General features: G+C 41.6%; 1 protein-coding gene and 1 long non-coding RNA gene across 3 annotated transcripts in view; one reads left to right on the forward strand and one right to left on the reverse strand.

The window, feature by feature from the left end:
* Nucleotides 1–765: 765 nt before the first annotated feature.
* On the reverse strand, nucleotides 766–24,768 carry LOC148057417 (uncharacterized). Its single transcript, XR_015699690.1, has 7 exons — nucleotides 24,588–24,768; nucleotides 20,877–20,965; nucleotides 12,940–13,076; nucleotides 6,634–6,780; nucleotides 4,891–4,932; nucleotides 4,098–4,515; nucleotides 766–1,138 (listed from the first exon to the last, which is right to left on the reverse strand). It is a non-coding gene; the product is annotated as an uncharacterized LOC148057417 (long non-coding RNA).
* A 167-nt stretch (nucleotides 24,769–24,935) lies between these two features.
* Nucleotides 24,936–27,475, forward strand: part of LPCAT1 (lysophosphatidylcholine acyltransferase 1) — a 68,102-nt gene continuing 65,562 nt past the window's right edge. For both annotated transcript variants that reach the window (XM_087758993.1, XM_087758999.1), the window contains exon 1: nucleotides 24,936–25,212. In XM_087758993.1, the coding sequence (XP_087615119.1) occupies nucleotides 25,096–25,212 (117 nt within the window). In that variant the 5' untranslated portion in view covers nucleotides 24,936–25,095. The remainder of the gene's footprint in view (nucleotides 25,213–27,475) is intronic.

A 27,475-nucleotide genomic window follows, 5' to 3' on the forward strand; every position in this document is an offset into this window, starting at 1 on the left:
GTGCAGAAATAGTTCAGTGAACTATTCTTTCAAGCATGCCTGGGTGTGCCACCAGATGGACCTACCTGGTTCGCTACAGATGAGGATTCTACTATTGTAGCATGTATGCAGCATGAGCCATCGAGGAACCAGAGCCCTGGAGCAAACCAAGGGGCAAAGCATGTCAGTATAAGGAGCAGTTTGTTGTTTGGGGAACAACAGTGTGTTGCCTCCCACAAATCACAATTAGTGGGAACACAGCTGCACTGATATAACTGCGTTGTGGGTCAGGATCATAAAAGATAACGAGTAAAATAGGTGACAATAGTAAAACCATGCCAGTCTATATGAACAGATTTTGTCTCCACTACTCAGCCATAAGGCTGCAGAATCAGTTTTATTTGAAAATATGAGGCAGCTTAAGAGTAAGACTCTGCCTGAAACACCTTGTTTTCTCTTTAAGGGTATGAAGGATCAGGTGTAGCTTTCAAATACAAGTCCTTCCTAGGGTGGGGAAGAGTAGGTTACAGGTCACTCACTAAACTGTTATTTCTGGGTCTGGAGAAATAACCTTGCCAAAGTAAAACAAGACTCATAAGACAGAAAGGAAAGAAAGAGAGAAAAATATAACAGAGCAAAGAGGTGGTGTATGCAGTGTTATAAAAGGAGAAGGGGAATGTGTGTGTCTGAAAAGGACTTGGAAAGTGACTTGATTGATAGAAAAATCATTTGCCTAGAAAAAGTTCACACCATGCAGAATTTATGTGGGTAAATGATGTTTCTTTTGTGAAAAGGCCATATTTGCATCAATAATACACTAGGGAATATCATATTTATATCACGATGTTGGATAATCATCTCTCTTTGCTTTTTATTTTATACAGTGTTAAGTAGGGTAGACTGAACTGGGAGCTGATGATTTATTCAGTGTCTGAAAGTCCATCAAGCAACACAGAAATCCTGATTTGAAATTTTATAATAACTTTCTCCCCAAATGTCTGAATAATGGTGCTTGATAAGGCTCGGGGCGTATGTAGGAGTGCATTTTCAAACAATTGTTTCTGGAAAGTTGGTTGGAGATCTGGGAAGCTTGGTTGCAGACACATAACAGCTATTCAAGTTGTTAATGCAGAGAATATCGCAGATTCATAAGGAAACCCTGGAGCAAAACAGTTAATAATATCGTGTAAACATTTTCCATACAGAGGTCACATATGACTGACACACAGCACTACCGATTTGATAAAACACTTTTGTAGACTAAAACAACATAAGCCAGGCTGTCACTCATTTGAGCCTTAGCCTCAAGGCTTATTTAAGATATAGAAATGAAAACGAAGTGTGTTTTACTGATACTCTCTCCTGTTTCTCTTCCACTGGCGCTGGAAGGACCGATAGGAGTTCAGTACATGTTGGAGGAAATTGTGGTACCTATTGGTGAATGACACTGCTATTTGTACTCTGTGCCCTACATGACCCAATCAATTCTCTGTTGCAATAAACACCACTGCCTGACTAAAGAATTTAACCTGAGAAAAACTGAACCCAAAACAAATGTCATTTGACCTAGATTGGATTTTTTGTTTGTTCGTTCATTAAAATTGTTCATAAGGTTCCATTTCCTGAGGCAAACCAAGGGCAATAGAAGCAGAGATACCTAACTAAACATAATCACTGATGATCTTATATTGAAACATCAGTGCTCAGCTCCTGCCATACATCTTAATTATCCTGCTCTACTCAAACATTCAAATTAACAGTTCTAACCAGGAATTCATAAATATCAAACCTTACTGAAAAAGCCTACGTTCTATGTTTATCTCTATTGTATTACTATATTTTATACCAGGCACTCTAACCCACCTCAGGATTGAGACTATTCCTGTCTCTTCATGCCCCTTTTGTAAAGAAGACCTGTTCCTACAGGGTAATAAGTGAGTGGTGCTATTGCAGTTAGCTATCTGGGTCAAGAGTTTCCTTGCTGTTTCTGTTACAATCTGTTTCTCAGGATGCTTTTTCTCATTCAACCTTATCTCTAAGAACAAAATATTACTGAACTTGAGCTAGCCAGAGACTAAAACAAGGCTATTTTTCTCAGTCCTTGCTAATGTAGGTATCTAGAAAGGTTCAGGAATACTCCCCTTGATATCAACTTGCAGAGTAGTTGTCTAACCTACCTCAGTGAAGGAAGCCACAGAGCTGGCTGACTGATCTGTGAGCAAAATAAATATTTTGTCAACCTACTCCAGCAGTCTGAGGGACCATAAGCCCAAAAAAGAAACCCAGATATGCTCTAGAAGGCCAGAAGGGTGCCAAAACCTTCCCAGGCAGAATTAAGTATATCATGAAAACTATCAGAAAATTACAGTTGTAGCTGGGTAGTGCACAGGACCATACTTCCCTGGGCCGAATTTTGGAATAACAGCAGTACTCCCAGACATGCAAGAGGGATGGACAAGGGCTTTCTACACTGACACCACTAAGAAGGGAGCAATGCCTACACCAGAAAAAGACTGTAAACTTTATAAGGTTGAGTCAACTCCCTCTCCAGATGAACCCTCAGCAATATTTGTGTCATCCCCTACCAGTGGAAGGAATCCCATCATGGTTCTGAAAGAAATATGCTGAATACATGACAATTAGTGAAAATATTAGATCACATTGATGCAGATGAGTGAGTTAGTCCTCGCACAGAGAAGGTACGTGCCATAACTGATATGCACAATAATTTTGCCACGTTACTGAAAACTTCTGGAGAAAGTGTGATTGTATTATCCATCAGGAGGCTGTTTATTCCAAAGACAGTGTTTTATTGTATGTTTCAATCTATGCTGACTGCCTCATCATCTGTTGCATTAAATCTTGAAGACTTTCATAATTTATTTAATGAAAATTAAGAGCAAGAGGGCTCCATTGTAGCGGTCACTGATTCTCAGAGAGAAACTTCATAAAAAAGTCTTGAGAATTGAGAAAACTGATGTTAAGATGTTGTGAAAGAGGGGTACATTTGTTGATGATTGCCAGTTACTGAAAGACAAAGGCTAGCTATACAACCTTTCTTTACACACAGTATTTCGGTGTTATGGTAGCTCTGATGGTTTAAGAACATAAGCATGGTAAGATCTGTACTCATCATTCCTTATTAGACCAACTCATATTTGGAAAAAAATGTTAGGTCTTTGGGCACAGAGTCTCTTCTGTACATGAAAGCTGGTCTTCATTTTCCATCACATGATAATGTTGGGGATATACACTATGAAAAACGCAACAATGCAGTTTCTTCAATTTTAGGCTTTATGGAACCTGTATTTGAAGAGTCTCAAGCAAAAAAAGAAGGTCTTTTTTTGCCAACCTTATCACTGTTACAAACACTGTGATTGACTCTGACTGTTAGTTCATTTTGATCTTGGGGGTAAATCCAAATGAGTGGCATGAGTCCACTTTGGATCAGGACTTGACACCATTGTGAAGATTGGTCACGAAAATGGATTAGCCTTCACTTTCATCTTTGGCATGCATGATGCACAAATTATATTTGTGTTGTATATACAGCAATTTTGAATGGGGACTTTCTTATAAAAAGATAGAATCCCACGGTCACAAATTTTTTTATCTTGGTGACTCCCTCTAGGATCAACAAATCTGACTTCAGGGACTGAAGACTTTATGACAAAAAGGACATTGAGGAATTCCCTTAGACTGTCATCATAACACATTGCTTGTGTCCAATTTCAATCTGCATTGAATTTCATTATATTTTTATTGGTACTAGTGTTAAGCATAGCTATGAAAACAAGCTTTGCCCCTAAAGATTTCTCTTTAGTAATGCCCAGCATTTTAAGAAAAAATCACTACAGAAATCCCTATTCATATTAGACTGGTTGTGAAATGGCTAAATGATGGTTGCCCAAATATAATTATTAATAAGGACTCATCAATAACAAGGGTTTTCCTAATAAAGCCTCTCAGGGATCAGCTGTCAGGATAATATTCCTCAATATTTCCAGGTCAGCTCTGAAGGAAAACATAGGAGGATTATGGCTGTGCAGGGATCCCAAAGATCAATCAATCAGCAGCAAAAAGAAATGGTCATTTACACAGCGGGGACCAGTACTCACTCAGATGGTGGAACACGGGCAAGGAGAACCAGGTTCTGTATAAACTGTGAATGTTTTTGCTGGCTCTGGGTTTGTATGTATCCTTTAGCAGTGATAGTCTGTCTGTCTGGTTTGAGCTTTCCCAAGCAGAAGACAGGGAGAGGCATTCACTTCTTGCTGCAGCGATTGCTGTCGTGGTCAGCCTGGAGGAATGGGGTAGGCAAAAGGGGAAAGGGCAGCAGCTTCGAGAGTGGCCCTGGGTACACACAGAAGGGACAGGCCGAAGGAAAAAGGCTGCTGCTGAGGATGTGAGCCACTGCTGCCTTTTTTTCTTCTTTATTAGCACTCCCATCTCAATCTCAAGGCCTGATGTTTCTGAGACATCTAAAATCAGTAACATTTTTCCTTGTCAGTGGACTCAAATCTCAAAGAAGGATGTCTGGAGGAAGAAGACAGAGATTGTTTCTGGTTTATAGCAAGAAATCAAGAAGTCTCATAAACAGGGCAGAAATATCAGTAATAACGGGATGGCAAAACAGCAAAACTCAAGCTCACTAAGATCTTCTCTTTGAAAGAATAATAAGCCTTTCAAATCCTTGGCTTGTAATACTATAGTATATTGTGGATATATCACAATGATTTAAAATGTTAGAAATATATGTAATTATACTATACAAAGTTGTACTAATTAATATATATTCTTTCTAAAATTAAAAAAAAAAAAACTTGCAACATTTTTATGGTTGAGTTATAGTTTTTTACCCAAATTTTGTCAGATATTTTGGAAAAAAAATTGAAGTTGACTTTTACTCACGCAAAGAATGAAGTTCTGCAATAGTTTTCCAGAAGAAGAAACCTGCAAAGAAATAGAAGTTCAAATTTAAAAGAAACAGCTAATAGTCTAAGGCAGTACTGAAAGTAGATGCAGTATAATTTTTTGTTTGTTGTTGTTAATCAGAAAAGATCTCCATTTCACACAAAGTCATTTGGAATCAGGGAGTGGGACTCTGAGGAGCAATTGAAGTCAAGTATGCTTCACTAACAGTAATTACAGCATGTGAGCTGTAGTACCCTGCTGCAATGAAACAGGATTAAGCAGGATGAAGGAACTCATTACATTACTTTGAGAAAGATTCCATTTTCTTTTAATGCTGATGTAAATCTGCAGTAGCTTCAATTGCTTTAATATAGTCACTCATGTTAGACAATAGTAGAGAACAAAATTTAGGCCATTGTCCTTTATCAGAATTCACCTCTCATGGACATTAATCTGAATGCTCATTTTCAAAACTATTAATATCAAAATAAGCAGTAACTGCCTGCATACAAGGAGTTTTTGTGCATGTGATTATTCCATATCATTTGTTTCCAACGTATGAGTGAAAGCTACAATCCACAGAAAGAAGGCTTCTTCTAGTCACTTATTTACAGTTGTTATTAAACATCTCCCAATGCTAGACAACTATTTATTTATGAGAAAACGCAAGGTCCGTATCCAATGGAAATGTTTGCTAACAGACCACATGGAACAGGACAAACATTTAATTGTGTCATTTTAAAACTCCAAGAGGATCAGCTAAGCTGTAATTTGTCATGTTATTCTGGTTTTGAATACTTCACAGTAAACTGTCTCATTATATAAATTGTTGGCTCTCACGTTAAAGGCATTTTTGCTTTTGAGTAATACAGGACAGAAAAGGATTTTCTCTCTAGAAATTAGGGGAGTGAGAATTTTTCTATGGAACCAATACTGCTTTGCAAAAAAACACCAGCTTACAAAACACTGCAGGTGACTACTGTGAACTATGTTTTTTTTGCCAAAAGACTAAAGTATTTCCATCTGCCTTCAGCCATTCAGAAGTTATCCTATGAAATTTTTTTATAAGAGATTGAAATGGAAATGATAGAACTGTTTGCTAAGGAACATATAACGCATTATTGATTTTTACTCCCCTTAGCTTGAATAATACTTTCCTTTATCTAAAATGCATGAGTACATTTACATCTGTGGTTCACTTTGGCACAAAACTACATTAAAGCTTCTCTGAAAAGGAGCTGATTTCTGCCCATATTGTTTACTGTCTTCTCATCCTTCTTCAAATATTAAATCAGTACCACAATCAATTTCAAACTATTAAGTCATAGACTTTAGTATTCTTGATGGATTGTTAGGTCATCCTGCTCAAAAGTGACACACAAAACCAAAAAAACAAATAGACGTGATAAGTAAACGTGTTGCGATATATTTATGCAAACATGCTGCTGGAAAATGTGCTCAGTTATCAACTTCCGTTAGGTTTTTTGAAGTCTGTAATCATGGTTGACATATGTAAAGTCAAAGCAAGCTTTAAAGAATACTATCATTTAGATTATATATACTAGTTTTCTGGAATTGTTGTAACATAGTTGGAATAATTACTCATCTAACACATTTTTCAAGTTTCGCATTTGGCACTTGAAAGCCTTGACTTCACTGTAATGCAGAACTGATTTTTGACAAAAGGAAATCTCCTAGTGATTTTGTGTACTCCCCTTGAGTCCCCAGCCTGCACCCTACCCAAAAAAGAAGATGCGTGAAGGTCCTTTGCGGAAAGAAGACTGATGTTTCTGTGTTTCCTGTATTCTTACTCCATCTTCCTGTCTTTGCAGATTCTGGTTTATATGTATTGTGTTCATACATGTTCAGAAGATGATTCGGGTTACACTAGCAAAACAATGAAAAATTAGTCCAATTCAATGAAAAAAAATCCAAAAAACCAAAACCCAAACACATCAGCTCTGTCAACTCTGTCCTGAAGTTCTTAACAAAACATTATATGCCTTGACTGAATGGCTCAGTTCAAGAGCTCTGAATGCATAAAGAGTGTCAGAGAGCAGTGTGTCCAACACAGAGGAGAGATGCATCGACAGCGTGCATGGAAGTACTGGACCTCACAGAAAAGGCAAGTTGTTCGTGTTGGTGCTGACAAAGACCAGGGAGATCCATTATTTGGGGGGAACAGATCTCAAACTGAAGTGAGAGCAGAAAACATTTCAGAATAAATTCATGCAATGGATAGTAAAAAAAAACACAAGGACCACCTTTCCTTTTAAATAAAGAAATGCAGTGAAAGTACGGCACTGCCATTGGCAGTGCATAATTTGGAAATGGTTAAAAGCTTCAAAAAATACTCAAAACTGCAAACAATGCCTCTAAGAGTGAGACAGAGACTTTAAGAGAGCAGTCTCTTTAACTTATCAAAGGGACGACTGAGAGAAGAAATTATTACACAGTATAATTACCTCCATGAGGGAAAAATACTAATACAGATATTAAGTAGCTTTTCAAACCAGCAGTGAAAAGTGCAACAAGAACTAAAGGCTGAAAGCTACAGCCTGACATATTCACATTATTAAACAGGCAGAATATTTTAATGGGGAGGGTAGTTTCCCTCTGAAACATGGCAACAGAGAAAGTAGCAGATTATCCATCTCTCATGGTCTTCACATTAACTGTCCTGCACTAAAACATGAAGGAACTACGACTTCTTAATGAAGCAATTATAAAGAAAATGTTAACAGGTACAAAACAGGCTTCTTCTTGTAATCTCACTCTGGGAAATGACTGGACTATTTCAGGTGAAAATCAAACATGCACAAACAGAATCAGCTTGAAGCAGGCTCCTTAAAGGAGAAATTTTGCAAGGCTGTAGACAAATTAAATTAAGTCTTAATTATAAGCTGTAGTTCCAGCTCATTCTTTTCAAACAACCCTTGGGTTTTACTGGGCTTCTGTACAGAAGGTCAGGCAGAAACAATTTCCACAGCCCAGAGTACTAAGCAAAATTATTGACAGCATCTAGTCATCACTAAAGTGATTGCTTTCAAATATACACAAAATTACTTTAGCCTCATAGCCATATTCATACATATTTCTAATAGTCTTGATTAAAATTTCAAATAAAAAGTAAGATTTTAGATTCAGAAAAAAATATTTTATTCTTTATGCGGACACTAACCTTTTCAAAATGCAATGTAACATTAAGACAATTATCTAGTGTATTGCTTAAACCAGAAACAATCTGAAATATAATGCAATTATAGGGATTGAATACATATTTTTAAATAGTGAAAATAGATCAGGTTTTGAGAGCTTCCAAGTTTTTGAAAACTTTTTTTTCAATTTTTGTTCATCAGTGTAGTACTAGGGGTAAAGTGCACTGTAGCCTTCAACTATAAATTACAGAGATAGTTCTGTACCAAAGCCAGACATACCCGCGTGCATATAGTAACGTGCACTCATACACATGGATTGGATGCAAGTAACAGAGTTTGGCTTCATGTTTGCAAATTACATTTTTTTCTCCCCCTCCCCTAAAATTCAACTGTTGTAATGTAGGCCTTATTAGATTTTTCTACTTATTATTAACCTGGAGGCCCTCCAGCCTCCTCCCTACTCTCTTTCTTATTCGTTTTTATACTTCCGACCCGATGCAATCTGCCTGCAGGGGCAAATACAGTTATCTCCTTCTAAATTAAAATTGTAACTCATTTGGTACAGTTTACACAAGGCCTCAGCTTTGACACATGCAATTACTATGAACATAGGAGGAACATGATTGCTGAGAGCCACCAGAAATAGAGTTTAATCAGAAAACATGGAGTTGTTCCAACAGATTTATAATTTCACCACTTGCAATTCTTTTATGTTCCTGAGTGTTCGGATAATTAGATACACTGGTTTTTTGCTTCCCAAGAGACCAGGGAAAGTAAAATTCCTACTTTTACATTAACAAGATGAAATTATAATACAAACAATCCATAACTTTTTTGTTGAAATGACAAATTCATACAACATTAATTTTAGTACTTACAAAATGTTACAAATAATTTGTTCTGTAGTATCAGTGTGTATCTCATAATGTAGACTTATGTGAATTAATTATCCATTCAGATGGATTGCCCAGTCTGCCAGCTTTTACTCACATAAGAACCCCTAGGTAGCTCACCTCGCCTATCTTAAAAGGCAGCTTTTTAAAATAGGTCTTTAAAAAAGTAAAAGGTTCACCTTTTGTGCCACTGTTAGGGAATGATCCCCCAGTGTAGTGGATCAGACTACAAATCTGAAAAGAAATGGAGATGTTTTACAAAGCCAGATTCATAGCCCTGCCTGATCTCTGTGCCTCAAGCTCATCTCTGAAAAAGGAATTTAAAATGTATTTGATCAAGTTCAGTGAAACATAGAGTTGAATCAACAAAGAGACATCACTCACTGTAATTAGAAAGGAAGATGCAGACTTCAACTATATGCTGCCTTGCATGATGGCATTACATTCTTCTGAGGACAGAGGTGCTCATGACTCAATTGCTTTTAAAAATAAAAGCATCTGAACAGTAAATATAAATTAATAGACATGAGCAACATTGCAGGGTTTTGCAGTCTTTTTACTGAGGTCTGAATGCATTCATTTTAATTATATTTTAATATCAAGTTTCCCAGGCTGATGGATGGGCCTCTGGGACGACTGTGGGTCAAATAAGGAGTAAGGTTACAGAAAAGGATTACAGAAAATACTTTGGGTAAAGAAAACGCACAGCTGATGATGTGCTCTGTAGTACAAATGTGGTCCTGAAGCTCTGGCTGCTTTTTCAAGAGGCCACCTGCTTTCTATTTCTCCTTTTATGTTAGCCATTAATTTTGCTGCCACAGGCACAATTCATACTTACAAGGTTGGAGGCTCAGACAGGAGCAGCTGCTGTTTCAAATGGCACTACTCCATTCCCAAGACAGCCAACTCAGCTGCAACAACATCAGTGACCTGGATACACCAAATTCACTAAAAGATAGACTTTCCCATCCTTAACATACTCTTTTCTGCTGAGTACATAACAGCAAGGTGAATCCATAAGGCTGGAAGGAAGCAAATTGCAAGTATGACAAAGTTATGGAAAGACAGAGTCTGGAAGAGCAACAAAGAGAAGCAAAGGAGAAAAAAAAAAGAAAAAAAAAAGAAAAAAGGTATTACATGAATATTAGTGTTGAGGTTGCCAATCTGTCTCAAGCAAACTGCTTGGTCTACAAGCTTTTCTGTCTTAGTAAAAGCTTAATTTAGGTAATAGTACTAGTTATTGCATTTATAAAGAGATGGCAAAATAGAGACATGTAGTACCATCATGTTTGTTTAAATCTGGGATGGCTGAGTCCAGCTCCAAAAGCAGATATACTTTATTTGGCTCCAGGAAGCCAACTGAGCTGAGCTCAATTGAGCTGAGCTCAACTGCACCATTGGGATACACTGCTGCCTGTGCACCCCCAGCCCTCTCCCCAGGACCCCACACTCGGCGGACTCTGCAGTAGGAAGGAGAAGCACCTGCAGAGCCATCTCAGGTCTTAGGGAGTTTATGAGCTGAGCCATGGTCCTGGGCAACCAGTGCTTTTTTTTTTTTTTCCCCAGGTCTATTTGGTTTCATGTCAGCCCATTCTGGGAAAATCCAGCTCAGGGCTACCTGCACCACATTTCCAGAACTGCTGGTAATGCAGCCCAATGCTACTACAGGCACAGCTCTTGAATGGCATCAATGCTGGTCCAAGGACACAAGGAGGCAGGAGCCTGCAGCCAGGAGCAGGGTCAGGGAAGAGGCAGGAGAGAGAAAAGGACCACAGCAGCCCTGAGCACTCTGCCTTATGTCACAGTGGAAACACCCCCTGAATCAGCTGAAATTTCATCATGCCCCAGTGCACCAGGGAGAGTCAGAGCTTGGGAGCAGTGCTCCAGCAACATACGGGGACAGCAAGGGCTCACTGTGAGCAATTTTGCAGTATCCTGAATGGAGAAGAGACTGACTGTTCTCTGTCTTGTTCAGTACAAGCAGCAAAAGCCAACAAATTAATTTAGTAGCAGCCATGTTCAAAACAAACAAAAGGAAGTGGCTCACCACAGCAGATAGGAGAGCTGAGAAACTCCTCACCCAAGAGGCTGTGGCTGCAAGAAGTCTGATGGGGCTCAAATGGAGGCTGCAGAAGCACTTAAAAGATCTTGAGTGTTGTAAAAGAGACCACAGCAGACTCAAGAAATACTCTCAGCCTGAGAAGTTTTAAAATGGAAGTATTTTATAGATTTGCTTTTATTGTTCCCAAGCCACCTCCTTTTGGACACTGTTGGAGACAGGATAATGGATTAGTTGGCCCATGATCTGTACCAGTCCAGCCACTCCTCTCCTCTTAAGACTGGTAAATCCTACCAGCTTCCAGTTAGCAGCAGCTGGGAGATTTCCAGGGCTGCAGCTGAACTGCTGTGTTCAACAGCCACAGTAGGCCTATCCTCCAAAAATACACCTAATCCCATTTTTTAACCTGTTTCTGGTCTCCACAACGTCTTGCAACAATGAATTCTAAACTTTGCTTATAAATTGTGTATAAAGGCACTTCATCTTTGTTAAATATGCCATTTGGCACCTTCACTGAAAGTGCTCGAATCGCCACATTATGAGAAAATAGTAAAAAACTAGGGGATCTTTATCATATTCTTTCTCATACATTCATACAGCTCTTTTCTAGCCTGGAGCAGTTCATTTACTTATTTATATTTCTTTACAACTCAGTGCAAAATTATCCTCATAAAACGTTAGAAAATACGTATCTTTCTTAGGAAGCAGCTTTGAGAGTCTAATGTCAAAATCTGCTAGAGATAAAACAGGAATTTAAAGGATAAACATTTATTTCTATAGATAATTTGCAATTCCTAGTATGGTTTTCTGTTGTGCTGATTTTTCACTGAATACAGACTCTACATTTGTATCAGGCTCTTCTGCACCCCTCTGTCCTAGTTCAGACATTTACAGGCACATAAATCGAGTCTAAGGGAGTTGGTTAGGACCCTGAATACTGTAATATGAACGTGAAAACACCAAATGTTAAGTACAGCAGTGGGGAATCCACAGCACTTAAAAAGAAAGGACTTGGCAAAGGGGTATGTTGTATTTTTACGATGGCCATGAAAATTGATAGTAACGGTGGCTAGATAGGAATGAGAATAGAATAAAAACACTTTTGTAATTCATTTGATTTGTTATGCTAGACTTAAACTATTCTTCTGTGTTTGTAAACAGAAATAAAAGCAAATGTATACACTTCTAGTGTAAAGGCAAAATCTCTGTTACCCTCTAGAAAGTCTGAATTATTTGCTGGACCAGCCTAGGTTTCCACTAGATGGTGCTGCTAGCTTTAGAAAAGCCATAAACGGATTAACCTGCTGCAATGCAAGGGAAGGAACAAGTTGTTCCACGGACTCGTAAACCAACAAACGTGAAGTGGCTTCTTGCAGCTCTCAGTCCACCTTCCCAGATCCCCAAGCTGCAGTAATTTTGGTCTTTCCTCGTGTCTCCTAAGAACTCACAAGCATAACATTTTCAGTCTCGTTCTCCTTTTCCTACAACTTCTCCTCCCAGTAACCCTCAGCTCCTGCCCATGCCCCTAGCTACGAGCTGGCAGCATGCCTTGGCCGAGCTGTGTGAGTGCCCATCGGCCCCAGCCAACAGCCACAAGTCCGCTGAGCCCATGCTCCAGCCTTCCCACAGCAGAGACTGGCCTTCCTGCCTCATGCTTTCTTCAGCTGCAGAATATCACACAGCCTGTAAGACGCCTCTAAGACATCTTCTGCAAAGCAGGCTCATGAAGACACACCATCTCTCAGAAAGCCACCTTAGGAAAAAATATGTATATACTTATATTGTGCAGCTTCTTTATCCGGTCGTCTTCATTCTTGCTGCAATTCTTTTTACCTCCTCCACTGGTGCCATAAGGTGCTACCATCTTCTTCATTTTTGACAGGTAAACAAAAAAACCCCACACTTTCCCTACATAATGTTCCACACAGATACTCACTTTTGCTATTCCATTGGCAGACATTGTAGTGTAGATTGAATCCCAAAAAAGGCGTTCATTTCTTTGAATTATTGGATAACACCTGCTGATTCCTTCCCCTACTTCTTTCCATCTGAGCAGTTCTTTCGTCAGTCAACCTGGTACCAGCAACATACATAAGAAAGATGTTGAAATAGTGGAGACATTTCAGAGATGAGCTGCAAAAATGACTGAAGATAGGAAAAAATATCTCCCTGTGAGAGATTCAAAGTGTTAAAATCTGTCCACTTTAAAAGTGCTTAAGCACCATCAAGTCCCAAGATGGGAAAAGAAAGGTAAGAATTAGTACAGAACAAAAAGGTATAGACATAGTTAAGTCCAAAACGTCTGTGTGCAGCAGAGTTGGTTCACGTGCATTTGGGGATACCTCATGCTCACTGGGTGCATGAAGAACAACTGCAGCCAGTTCCTGGGAACATCGCACTTGCTGGGCCGACACAGAGCAAACAGGTATTGCTAACAGCCTAGGCAGTAACTGAAAGTACCAGACTCACTATGTGCTGTGTACAGCCACCATCCACACGTGCCCCAATCGTACTGAGGCTTTCCAGACACGCACAAGCCTGGTCAGAGCTGCTGTACAACTCAGGTTATGCAACTATCTGAAGGGCTGATGGCATAGATTTGTGAGGTGGAAGAAGCTAGAACTGAGCAGACACCTCTACATGAAGTCTTCCCAAAGAGCTCTTTTTTTGCAAGAACTTCTTGTCTTTGACTCAAAACAGCTACCACTGCTTGGTAGAACAGACCAATAGCTGGCAGCACTAGCAAAATTTTTGCCTTAAAAGTCTGCTGCTATGGTTCGCTAAAGTGAGATTTCTCTTTAGGATGTAAGATTTTCCTCTGACATCTGGAAGATCATCATTTAAAATTGCCGTAACCAGAGCACTGTTGATAAATCATTGCTGTGACAGTAGTACATGCTGCCGTCATGAAGGATCAGTACCCAGTGTTGCAGTGCATCTGGAAATACCACATACTCATGTGGGCTGCTGATGGGATTCATGTACCCAACACACTAAGTTTCTTTACAGAAAGAATACTTCTGTGTTGTTTGTCAGAGTTACAGAGAATCTGTAGTTACGGTAAGACTGGTTTATCACTCTTAATAGGGAAAGGCAGTTTGTTTTCTTCTCTAGGCTGCAAATCCCTTTAATAATTACTTTGCTACAAGAGAGGAATGGCTGAACTTGGCCCTAGGCTGACTGACAGTGAAATCTGCACTGACAGACAAATGAAGAACTCTGAGGTTGAGGCTGACAGATCCATTTAGCCTACTACGGGTGAGCAAGACGTATAGAAGAAAGGGACAGACAGAGCTGCTAGAAGTTTGAACTGCAGATGCCCCTTCTAGGAAATGCTGCAACTGATGGGGGCAGCCCGCTTTGCCCTACCACTTTGAGCTTTGACTCTGTGCTACAGATTGCGTACCTGTGCGCCTAGTAAAGCAACGTCCCTAAAGAGACGCATCATGGACACCGAGTGCTCAGAAAAACGCTCAAAATACAGAACAGAGAAGTTTTGAAGCTGCTGTTGCCGCAGTGTATTTGTCGTTGCAGAGATGGCAGCCAAACACCTTTCATTGCAGCAAGGGGTGGAGGTCTTATGCTCAGCTCTATTCACCAGGGATTTGAGATGACGTTGGTTTCTATTCCACAGCAGAAGCCTTTGGGCTCGCTCCATTACCTACAAAGCCATCAGGCTCTCTGATGCCTCCTCTTCCGCCAGACACATACCTGGTGGCTTGACTCACACCGGTCTGAGGAGCCCGTGATGAAAATATGGCGCAAGCTTATTGTGCTCTCCTGAACTTGAAGGCCCTCTCAAGGGCCAGGCAGCCTCCCCCATGCTCACCAATACATGACTATTAGGTCAACGTAAATAGATTTGCAGCCTCTTCAGTGACTGCTGCTAGCTCACCGGAATTGCTAGTTACTTGAAATCCATCAAAGAAGGACAGATATGCACTGCTGCTACGCTTTCTGGCATCTCCTCCTTTTAGGAGTTTCCACATGCAGATGTAGAATTCAGGTCCTTCATTCATTGCTGCAGAATGACCCTGCCCCAACTTAAATGGTAGTGGGTGAGAACTGTTGAGATTTAGCTCTCTGTCTGGGCTACCTATATGAAAGCACTCTGCCTGGAAATCACACAGGAACAAGGAGATACACCAAGAAATACCAAGAATTTTGAAACTTATTGAACCTGATGCAACAAAAATCAAATTCTGTCCATACTACCAACAGATTTGTGTGTGTAAAAAAATTCAGCCTCCAAAGAAAAAAGCTTGAAACCAAAAGCTGCACACTCCATGACTTATGATTATATGTGGCAGAATATAAAGACTGGCTAAAAAAAATACCAATAAAAGAAATGCCTATTGTACAATTTGTCAATGCATCTTTACTGCAAAATACAATGAAGTTGATCCTCTTCGGGTTCTTTTCTATGAGGAAAGATCACTAAGCAGCAGCCCCGAGTGAAGAAGAGCAACGTGCCAATGTAACAGAGGTTTGGGGTGGTTCACAGAAGAACACAAGACACTGTGGGTTAATCGACCTGTATCTTTTGCACAGGGATACAAGACTACAGTTTTTGTATGTGGGTTGTGGCAACCAATTACCTGCATGTAACTAGTTCTTATACGATAAATGACCGAGACCAAGAACTGAAAGTATGATGTATGCATTTGTGTGCATGAATATAAATAAATTATTATTATATATTATATTTTTATCAATATGATGCAGTTCCAAAGCTTCTGCTGAACTGGAAGGCTACCAAGCTATATTTCTTGCAAGTTGGAGAATATGCCAATGACTAGGAATTTGACATTCATCACAAGGGAGAAGGCCAAGCTAAGAGGGTGTTCCTCACGCTGTGGATTCTGGCGTGGTTCATTTTTGGAAAAGCAGTATAGAAGATTCTGTTCACCATGTCAGACATCAGAAGGCTGCGAGTCTATTGCACACAAGAGGCACAGTTACGGGAATAAAGTTTTCCCATGCTTACTGAAGAATCCCAACGAGCAGTTAAAAAGGAGGAGAAAAAAATGCTTTACACCGTAGCAGCAGTTCATCTGAAGAAAAAGCTGTCTTCTGAGAAACCTCCTTTTAAGTCATTGTCATGTGACAACACTTCACGTGACAACAACAGCCTCACTGATGCTACCGATACGGAACTTGAGATTTTTAGGGCGGTTGAGCTCTGAAATATATTTCAACTTGGCTACCTGTCACACTTTGCTTTTTCTTTCTGATGCCGATTGCGACCATTGCCCGAGTCCCTGGCTGCTGCTAGATCTCCTGCGCAGTTCATTAGTTTAACTTCCTAGCCAAAGAGGTAAAGTCCACCACTTCTGGAGCAATGGTAGAACACCCCATGACCACCTAGGCTGATCTCTATAACTTCTGCCCCAAATCCCAGACAGTAACTTTTGCATTAAGTTCTATTTCTGTTAAGAAAGACATCAAATCTTCACTAAAAACATCTAGTGGGGGAGATATAAGCATCTGAAAGGAAGCCTTTGAATGTTTAATTATTTTCTTTTCATCAGCCCTTCCCCAAATCTCCTCTTCTCCAATTTAATTTGAATCTGGATGCTTTTAGCTTCTACTTGCAGTCATTGAATCTTGTTATGATATTGTTTTCTGCAGGGTTAGAGTCATCTACCACTAGAAACCTCCTTAAGTGCATGTAATTATGAATCCTGCAGAGTACCTCAGACTCCAAATTTCTCACCAGCTGGTTTTTTTCCAGACCGTGGAATATTCTTTTGTGTTCTGGCTGAAACCTCACTTAAAGGCTAGTGTCATTTATGAAGGCAGGATGTGATACTGGCAGCAATCTGGCAGCAATCTCACTCATGCTGCAAGCGAAGGACTGCCGGGGCAGACACACGCTCAATCCAAACAGGAGAGCCATGTAATTGCATGCTTATGACATGAGTGGGAGCCTGAACGTTGTGTTGGGAGGATCAGCTAATTCTGGGTTGATGATCCCCTTCCCCTCTTAATAAATTTATCATCTCTGAATACTGGTTCCCTTCTCTCTGGCTCACTGTGATGTGAGCCAGAGAACTACAGCACATGAACTGAAGGATACAGATAGGGCTGCTCCACTGAGGGGCTACAACCACCACGCAGGCATGCAACTACCGCTGCTTCCCGGGTACAGCATGTGCGTAGCTCTGTATCACTGGCAATGCTCAGGGGCAATAATCTCCCCTGCTCCCTTAGCAAATCCTCTGCTGGCTGACCTGTGATTACTGGGGGTTGTGGGTGGAGTTGTGTGAAGTCACACAGATGAGCTTAAACCTCGTGTAAGCCATTTTGTTTAACAGGGGCTGTTCAGTGGACCATCAGTATGTCTATTATTCTCTGCCACTGAGTAGATTTTCTAAGATCCATCCATCCTTGTCAAAGCTTTGGGAAAACAATCTGATCCAGCCAGCAATAGCACACTATGAATCAAGCAAGGGTCACTACCAGGGAGTTCCTACTAACTAATCACTGGGTACCTAGTACCATTTTTTTCCACCTTACACAAATGACAAAAAAAAAAAATCAATTACCTTTTGGCAAGAGCCAATGAAAAAGTCTTAAAACCTGAGTACAAGATTAGTATAGAAAAGGGCTACGCAATTTATAACTGAATCATTCCAAGTAATTGTCACTACTTGATGGGGTTTTAAACTTCCACATTAAATTAATGCATTCAGTTTTGCCATCCTTATTGTCATCATGGCTCACTGTTTTAAAATACTTCCATTGAAATGCTACTAACACAAAATGCTGTATTCAAAGAATTGTCTTTCTATTGGTTATATGATCTTGAATTTAAGAAAAGCTGTGGAAAAGTTAGGTACAATCAATCATATTAATTAACCACTCCAGCGCCTAGAAATCATTCATAGCATGAAGAACAGCTAAATGATACTCAGCTCATACAAGAGCCTATCTAAATTTAACTGCTGTATCATGTTAATGAGAGATAAAATGCTGTGTGTCCACAAACAGATGGTGTTAGCCCACATTAATAAACTCACTGGAGAACTTAATATGCTTAGATTTAGATGGGTTATTCCACTGGATGACGCAGTCAATGACGCATCCTGAAGCAACATAGCTGTATTTGGCAGTTCTTTATCATCTTACTTGGTTCTACTGGCTACACTGTCTGCTCTCCCTGCATCCTGTCCTGCCTCTGGGTTATCCTGACTGGCAGATACCACAGGTGCAGCCCGTTGTGGTTCTTATTTGTGGAAGCCAAATGCAATCAGAATAAACCACTTGTTGTTGCACAGCCGTATTTTGTATTTTCACATGATCCCTGGATTTTACTGACCCCAGGGAAGACCTGTTCGTCCATCTGTGTCTGGAGAGCAGTCAGTGTATCCCCGCTCTCCCCACCAACACACACACACAGGCAGGCACGCATGCACGCTTACTTTATCTCCCTCTTCCCCCGGCAGAGTGGGGAGAGGCATACAGGTAAGAAAGAGATGGCTGCCTGTTTCTGCCTTGCCCTGTCTCATTTGAGGGCTGCAGCTGCCAGGGAGCTGGCATGGGCAGGGACATGAGCTGGGCACAAAGCCACTGGCACCACTGTGAGTCCCATATGGTCTCTTTTTCACTACAGGCTGTGATTTTGCCTCCCTATAATCTGCCTCCCAAGGCAACAGATTGAATCTGGACATTCTTGCCCAGGGATCTTTTGGCAGCTCATCCTATTTGCACTTCCAAAAGCATAAAATGTTTGTATGTTATGTTTTGCATATTTAACCAGTGTTACTAGCTTATAGTAAATAAATATTTAAAACACATTAAATAGTAGACTTTACCACTTCAGAAAAATTAAATGAAGCATTTCATGTGATTGGCAAGTGGTATTGGATGTGATTGGATCATGGTAAGAATTTCACGCAGGCTGCTTCTGGTGAATTCACTAATATGAATTTGATCCACCTTATCAGCAATCTCCATGATTATTTTGTTATATGAATAATGCACAAAGCTTCCTAAAATAAATCTTTTGGATACTGCTTTACTCATCTTCTGAATAATGTTAATTTAGTGCTCTTTAAATAAAGGTTGCATAATACAAAACCTCTGTAAATAAGTACAGTGACTTAGAAATGAGAAATCATAGGAAGCGAGTGGAAGAGAATATGTGCAAACTCGAAGTTCAAATGTGTTGGAATTCAAAAGGTGTTTTCATAAGATATTGTAATATTTGCACAAAGATACAAGTGTGGAGTCTGCAGAAAGCTTAAGATGTTCTTATCTACCTTATATAACGTGATCTGGAAGACGGAAAATGTTGACTCAGTAGCTAGTATTCCAACTTGCAAAAATTACCATGACAGCCATATGGAGCTTTACATGCTGCGTACCTGGGCACAGGCTTTAGATATGGGCAGAGAAAAATTGCTTCTTTGAGTGTAAGTACATCTGTAGAATTTGACGAGCATGCATATTCTACTTGCAAACCACAGAGGTACCTGACAAGTCACAGAAAAATATTCAAGGGTTTAATTCCTTGCCTTCCAAGATTATCTTATGTCAGGGAGAGACTGTTTCATTTCCTTAGGATTGCTCTTTCCTATTGGGACTAGAAACGTAAAGTGTTTTCAGCTAAGACATTCAGAGAAAGAAGAGGAAGAAGCTGTATGAAGATGAAAAAGAAATTAACACAGATACAGAGGGCTACAAGCATAGTAAAGCACTGAAAACATTTGCTACTTTAATTTGTACCTAGTCCCCTTTATCTGTGCTCTATTTTTATCTTCATGCACCTCGTGTGTGCAGCCATTTACAAGGATGTGTTTTTTCAAGTGAGAACTGAGAGGAGTTTAGTCTAGATCTGAACCATCCCTACGAACCAATACATGTAAAGGTCAGTGAGATATTACCAGAACCACTACGGCCTCTTTCATCTGGGTTTCAGTCTAAGAACTTATAAAGGGAGAAATAAAATACACAAGAGGAATTAGGATACTTTTGAACAAGTGATCAAGTATGAGGCAGATCTCAGATCCCAGAGCAGTTTGTTCCACAGTCTTGGATCAGCCTTTGAAAGTGTTGAGCAAGGCTCCAGCTGCCCAAAATTGCGTTTCATCAATGGGGGAAGGATGGAATCAGCAGGCACTGCTCCTTAAGTTCCCTCACCCTCATAATGCTGAGTATTTCCAGTGGTGTGCAGGGGCAGCGTTTGTGAGCAAGCGTGGACTGCTCAGCACCTGGCAAAGACTCCGTGACACCTAACACATGGGCCTTCTCCTACTCCAGTACTGAGAGGCCATCGTCAGATGGGAACTGATGAGTTTGTTCGCAACTGCTGAAGCCAAGGGCAGGTGTGAATTACAACACTGGGAATCCCGAGGTGAAAAGTACATAATAAGTGAACAATTATTTCTTGAAAACCCTGAATTGTTTCCTAATAATTCCTGAATGAGGGAGGTCTCATCCTTTATTTTTTTGTCACAACGGCCTCTTATGTCTTCAGGCTGACACATCCAAGATAATACAGCACTATCAAAACAAGAAATCGCTGTTCTTCCCACAGCCCTGCCACTAACTCCAGCCATTCCTTTCCTGATTCAAAAGTTGGATGGATTCTGCATTTCCTCTCAAATCAGAAGAAAAACTTGAGCACATTTTCATTGCAAAATCTGTACTACTGCTAGTAATGCAACATGAATTTATTTGATTTTTCTCTTCGCAGAATAATTTTTTTTCAAATATTTTTAAAACCTTTCCTGGTCTAAACACTGAATAGATTTGCAATGGTAGTCATGAGGGAAAAAATAAGAAAGAAAGAAAAAAAAAACAACAGAAAAAAACCACTATGGAACATGTGAAATCAACTGTAGAGAAGTTTTAAGGGTGGAGATGTACCTGAATTGTGCTTGAATGGGTATCAGCTGATTCTACGAAATGGCCATCAAGGTCAAGGACCATCATAAAAATCAAAGCAAGGACTTCTCCTAGGCAAGAAAATATTTTTTTTTAAATAAAGTTCAGTGCTGTGGTCAACATATTTGCTTTTTCTAAACATTTATTTGATTTAGAGAAAACCACTTCAGCTTAGCTGTTAAATATTGAATACTCCTTTTCCTACTTCAAGGCTCACAGAAGCATATTTCATAATTAATATTTGTATGCTTTTTATACGCAAGTCCTCTTGTTTGTACAGCTCCCTATAAATCATATAAGTGAATGACAGAAAGGACCAATTAGACCTTTTGCGCACCAGGGTAGAATGGCACTTATATGTTTGTGCACTCTGATTTTAATGGTCTCAGGTTCCACAGTTTCCCTGAGGAGATTATTTGAGAGCTTACTGCAATTTATTCTCATGATAGTCAGCTTCAACATTTCCTTTTCCAGTTGTATCATAATACACTTACATCCAATATAATGTATCACACATTTTCTCCTCTTGTAAAGCAAGGTAGATTCCATAAATCCTGCAATAAATTTGTCACCTCTTCTTGTGTCCTTATAAGTCCTTATTAGATGACCTATGTAGCATATGCCAGCTTTGACAGCAACATCATAGTTACAGCTTTTTTGTGATTTGCACAAAAAAGTAGCAATCAAACCCAAATACTATAGATGCACTTTATTCAATCTCCAAATTAATTCACGAAAAGAAAAATACTTGTTTTTAAATAATTATATTATGCTATATATTATAAAATACTGCCCTTTTTTAATACACACTTGCAGAGTCTTACCCCCATCTTCTCAAGGTCGTATAATAACATTCCAGGGGCAAGTTTCATCATGTGCCTCTGAAAGGATCCAAACAAACTTTCCAGGTCACTGCACGGAAAGCAGTAGCGTCGTGTAAGTGTGACTTATTCTGCCCTGCCGTGTGGGCCGGTCCCTTCATCCCTCTGTTTATTACGTGCCAAACTGGTTTGCTTGCAGACTCCCAGCCTGCCTTTCCCATTCAAGCCCTGCCATGGGACTGCCCCGTTCCAGGGCTCATGCTCAGCTCCTTCACTGGGCAAATTTTCTTTCACAAGAAACAGGGCTTAGATCCATCTTTTTACTATTACAGATTGAAGGGACTACAGAGATGGGGAAAAACATTCCTGCAAATTTAAGAAAGCTAGGCTGTACATTTAAAGTTATCAGTCTTAAGTTATACTGACCACAGCAGAATTTTAAAGAAAACAAATGAGAACCAAAATCCAGGGAAGCACCTCTTAACCTCCTAATAGTTCATATATGTTCCTATAGACTCCAAAACAACCTAGAAGATGGCCATCAAATTGCAACTCATGGAACATTATTCCTACCCAGCAAATGAGTTCTGTAAAACTACAAAGTGTCCTGGAAACTCTTTCAGGCGGTACAGATGTGGTAATTAGAAAATAATAGACTAAACCCATGAAAGCAGTAATAAAAAGTTAGAATAACTGCTTGTGCACTCAATAATACAGAACAGGTGCTCTAATAGCGAAGGTTTAAGAACTAGAGGAACAGGCAAGTGTCTAATACTCCACTAGATTTTACAGTTGTAGAAGATGCTACGAATACCAAAAACTCTGATGCGACTAATAATAATATTAGATCATTTTTGGAAGCTGGCTTTAGAAAACTAATAAAACACAACTAGCAGAACTAAAAAGAAGCCTGCTTGCATCTCACAGCTGAACCTGTTCCAATACCCTCATCACATCCTGCGTCCTATGCCTACTGTATGGGGAACGAGTGCATGCGCTAGAGCCCTCCGATGGGCTGCATGCTGGGTAGCCAGTGGCCACTACCTCCTGCCTGCTGACCCGACAGGACAGCTTCTACCGGCTGGCGAGCCAGGCAGATCCCCGTGGGGAGCCACAGCGGACCCCTCCCTGGCCAGGCGGTGTGCGGGCCCTGCTTCATTCCTCGAGAAATCTGTCGTTTATGACTGAGATCAGCCCCGTATGGCGGAACTAACCACTGGCTTGAAGTCACTGGAGAGGGAGCAAGGGAGAGGGCATACAAATCGTTTGGAATGCAGCTGAAATACTTTAGAGAGTTTAAGGTTAAAAGGGATCATTGGATCACATACTTTGACCATGGGCCAGTAAGTCTTATCACTAGTCCCAAACTGAACCAAGGAACTTGTTTACGATTAAAACAGCTACATTTGCATTAGGTTATCCCGGCTCCTGACAACTGATTCTTCTTCTATGTTTTTTTCTACCATTTTAAAAGGCTTTAGCATGTAGTACTTTTTCCTTGTGAAGGTATTTGAACACTGCAGTAAGGCTAACTCTTGCAGACCTTTTTGACAAATTAAATCGATGTAGCTTTTAAAATGTATTGTTCTAAGAGATTCCCTCCAGTCCTGTAATATTTTGGCAGGTCTTTTCTGCACCACTTGATCTTTAATGTCAGAGCTACACACCTTGTTCTAGTATCGGTCTCATTAACAAACATCGTAATTGATTGCCTGTACACTAATCCTGGTAGTACATCCAACAGTCATACTGAACACATTGCACTGGCACCTTATCTTTAATAGTTTGCTTGAAATTGTTTTTAGATGATCTTTTCCAAGACACAAGCTCTCGTTCCAGAGGCGTGGCTTGTATTCTTGCAAAATATATACAGATTTGGCTGTAAAAGCCTGTTTGAAAGTGTTAATTTTACTAAGCAGTCCAAATGACATTGCAGTTGCTCTCACAGTAGTTTACCAAAGTTACCATTTAGCACATTCACAGATTTTATTAACAGTGAGTTTATTTTGGATCTTTGGTAAAAATCTTGAAAGACGCTGAGCCTGCAGAACCTCACAAATCCCAATATCATGAAGACTAACCTCTGAAAATTTTTCTGATCTTTCAGAAGTCAAAAACTGTTTATCTGTCATTAACCATTTAATAGCATTAGCCATTAGAAGTATAAATGGTATTAACCATAGGATTTGGAGACCATTTTGCAGTTCTAAGCCTAATGATTAGGAACTGCAGAGTCATGATGTTTTTGCAGTTACTTTTGTCAATTTACCTTTAAATGTCACTGAATAAGGCTATCAGAATTGTTTTGTGAGACCTGTGAGATGACTGATGTTAAGGATATCTTACATATTTCTTTATCAAACAGTTTATGTACCTTTTCTACTGGTTTGCCTGTGGTTGATTAGTTAAACAGTCAAGAATTGGACAGGTCATTCTGTTCGATCTTTTGAAAGCGGGCAGAACACGAGTGCTTTTTTTACTTCTCAAGAACTTCTTTAATATTTAAAGATTTATTAAACCCCAAACTTAGATACTTCCTTAGCCAACTCTGTCAAGACCCCCGGGTGCAAATTAGCTAGACCCTTCATCAAAAAAAGTCCAGGTTTGCTCGGCACAGACGATTCCCCGTAGACTGGACACACGCCTCGCCACGTGATGCGAGTACAACGTCTTGCTTCTTCCAGGTACGGCACAGATGTTCACTCAAGACGACCGCCCGCCCGCCGCGTTACTGCTACAGCATCTAAGAACGATCGCCGCCGCACGGAGATGCCCCCTATCCCTTTTAAAAATCCCCCTCAGCTGCCCCGCGCCCAGCGCGACCCCCGGCCTGCGGCCCCAGCGCGGTGCCAGCCCCAGCCCCGCGGCGCACCTGAGGAGGAGGAGCAGCGGCGGCGGCAGCGGCGGCAGGTCCCCCCTCGCCGCCCCGGCCCCCGGTGCCCCCTCAGCCTCCCCCGCGGCGGCCGGCAGGAGCGGGGCGCCGGTGGGGGGGCGGGCGGGGCCGCTCTCCCGGCATTCCCCGAGGGGAACGGTCACAAACGGCGGGCGCGCGAGTGCGCGCGCGGCGCCACGCGGGGAAGGGAAGGAAGGGAAGGGGAGTGCGCGCGCGTCCCCCACGCCCGCCCCCCCCCCCCCCCCCAACCGACGCGGAAACCGGCGCCCGGCCGAGCCGCTGTAGCCGGCGCGCAGGGCGCATGCGCAGCCCCCAGGAGGGCGGGGGCCGGCGTCGGCGTCTAGTGGCGAGCGAGCTGGCCGCCGGTGGCCGCCCGCCCGCCCGCTCATCGCCGCCGCCGCTAGTCGGGGACTAGCGGTCGCTGCGCAGCGTCCGCGCCCTCGCCGTGCTGGGCCGCGCCTAGTCCTGCCCCGCGTCCTGCCCCGCCATGAAGTTGAGCAGCCGCGGCCGGGGATGCTGCGTGGCCGGCAGCCGGGAGCGCGGGCCGCCGCCGCGGAGCCCCTTCGTGCACCAGCTGCGCCTCAGCCCCCTGGAGAAAGCCAAGGTAGGGGCGTGCGGGGGCCCGGCTCCCCCCTTCCCGCCGCCTCCTTCCGCGCGTCCCCCGCGGCGCACCGGCTGGCGGGCCGCCTCCTGCGGCGGGCGGGGGCACCCTGCCGCCGGCGCTTTGTGAGCCGCCGGGGGCGGCGGGACCGGGGAAGACCGGTGGGTGGGTGCGTGTGTGGAAGCCGGGCTTGCAGGGGCTGCGGCGGGCGGGGGCGGCGGCGCGGTGCCGTGCTCGGGGCGGGCGGGGGCCGGGGGCGGCCGTGAGGCGCGGGGGCTCGCGGGGCCAACGGCCGCTGTAGCGCCCGCCGCTGGGAGGGCGTGTGCCTTCGCTTCGCCGCCGCTGCTTTCTTAAAAAAAAACATTGTTTAAAAAAAAATGGTTTTATGTTGTTGTTTTTTTTAAATGAGGGGGGCAGGGGAACAGTCCTGTGGAGGCAGTCTTTTCCGGCGGCAAGTTAAGGTATGCCCGGGCCGAGGCATCTCCTGCATCTGAAGTTTGGCCCCTGGGTAAATAATCCCTGTGGCATAACTTATACATTGTACAGGTAGCGTGAGATGACAAGAATCGGTATTAAAATGCAAATTTGCAGTTGCATGGCTTTTTTTTTTGTTTTGTTTCCTCCGTGCCACTGACTGCCTCACTTCATACTGTGAGCAGTGGGTGGTTGGATATTCAGAGTGCGTGGCCCTTGTCTTAGGCTTTCAATAAGTTCTGGGTCACTTGCTGGATGAAGAAATGCCACCAAAGGCTCACCTAATAGGGGTTGGCCGTTTCTGGTACTTTCATCATGGTAACACTTCACTTCCTTAAAGCTGTTGTTTTGGGGGCCTAACAGCCTACAGCACCTATCAACATGGACATTAAGATCCACTAATAGTGAACCTCTCTGATGAAGGTGCTTTAGATCCACCTTTCATTTAATTCACATTCTGAGCAAAGTTCATTATTGCATTGCCCTGTTGCTGTCCAGATATTTAACACAAGACATGTATGGCATGATTTACAAAACACTGGAATGTACCTCATGTTACATGTCTGGCAGCCAAGGAATTCATAGGAGACTCCAGTAGAAAAGGTTTTTACTTTTTTTAATCAAGTTTCCCAGAATGGTACAGTTAAATGCTGAATTCAGTGGTTACTGATAAATTGTTTGAATGGGAGAAGGGAGAAAAGGTTTGTGTCACTTGCCTCATTCAGTTTATACCTAGAGCTTCCTCAATAAATCACGTGGTTGTAATGATTTCTTTTCCGTGTAACTCTACTTTGTTCCTTAAGTCATGTTTTCTATGTAATTAATGAGGTAGAAGTCTTTTAGGGAGCAGAGAGAAGCAAAGATAGCATGTGTTCCTATGGACTAAGATTATCTAATTATAACAATAACAATGTTTTATTTTTGCAGTGTTAATGTATCTTTTTAATGTCACTTTCTACTTGGTTATTTATAAGGAATTTTAAAAATACTGTTGGGAGGGCAGAGTACCAGTTTCACAGTTTTTGCAGTATTGAGTCTCATATGAGCTACTGGCATTGCTGAGCTGTTGTTAGTCCTCACAAACCTTGAGCTGCTTTGCCAGCGAAGTGACTGGTCATAAAACATACCTGCCTTCTGTGTGGGCTGCCCTGTACATCTGTATGAGACGTGAGCTTTGCCATTGGATTTCAAGGATTTGTTATTTTCAATGAAAACTGCAAGATGTGTTTAAAGCTCTGTAGTTTTTTTACAGTGTGCAGACCAAAGGAATAGCCTCACCAAAGAGTGCGGCTTGGTCTTGCTTTTTAAGTGAGCAAGTGAGTATTGATGTACAGTGGCACAGAGTTCTTTAACCCAGCCTTTCTCACCCTCTTATTTCTGCAGTTTTATGTGAGAAAAAAGCACACAAGCTGACATAGAGAACTGTGATAGATTTTCTTCTTTGCCTTAATCATGCTCTCCTAACCTCTTCGCTGATTAAAAGAAAAGTTGTGCTTGAGACAGGGGCTGTTAAAGAAGAGCTGTGGAACTGTTCCGCTTATAAGAAATGTTGCTCTCCCAAAGGGAGACTTCTTGAATGGGGAGGCTGCTTTACAGTCAATTACAGCAGTGTGCGTTCTCTTCCATACAATCCTGGCCTGTTACTAAGGGGTTGGTATGACAGTATAAATTATTACAGCTGAACTCACTTCCTGTTCAGCTGTAGGTGCATATTGTGTCATAGGTTTTTCTAATCCGTGCTGTGAATCTGACAGGGGTGAGTTCTGGAATTGCAAAGCCTATCAAGGAAGGT

This window comes from Nipponia nippon, unplaced genomic scaffold (assembly GCF_047370975.1).
Source record: "Nipponia nippon isolate SJK-2023a ecotype South Korea unplaced genomic scaffold, ASM4737097v1 scaffold_1, whole genome shotgun sequence".
In the NCBI taxonomy this organism is placed as follows: domain Eukaryota; kingdom Metazoa; phylum Chordata; class Aves; order Pelecaniformes; family Threskiornithidae; genus Nipponia; species Nipponia nippon.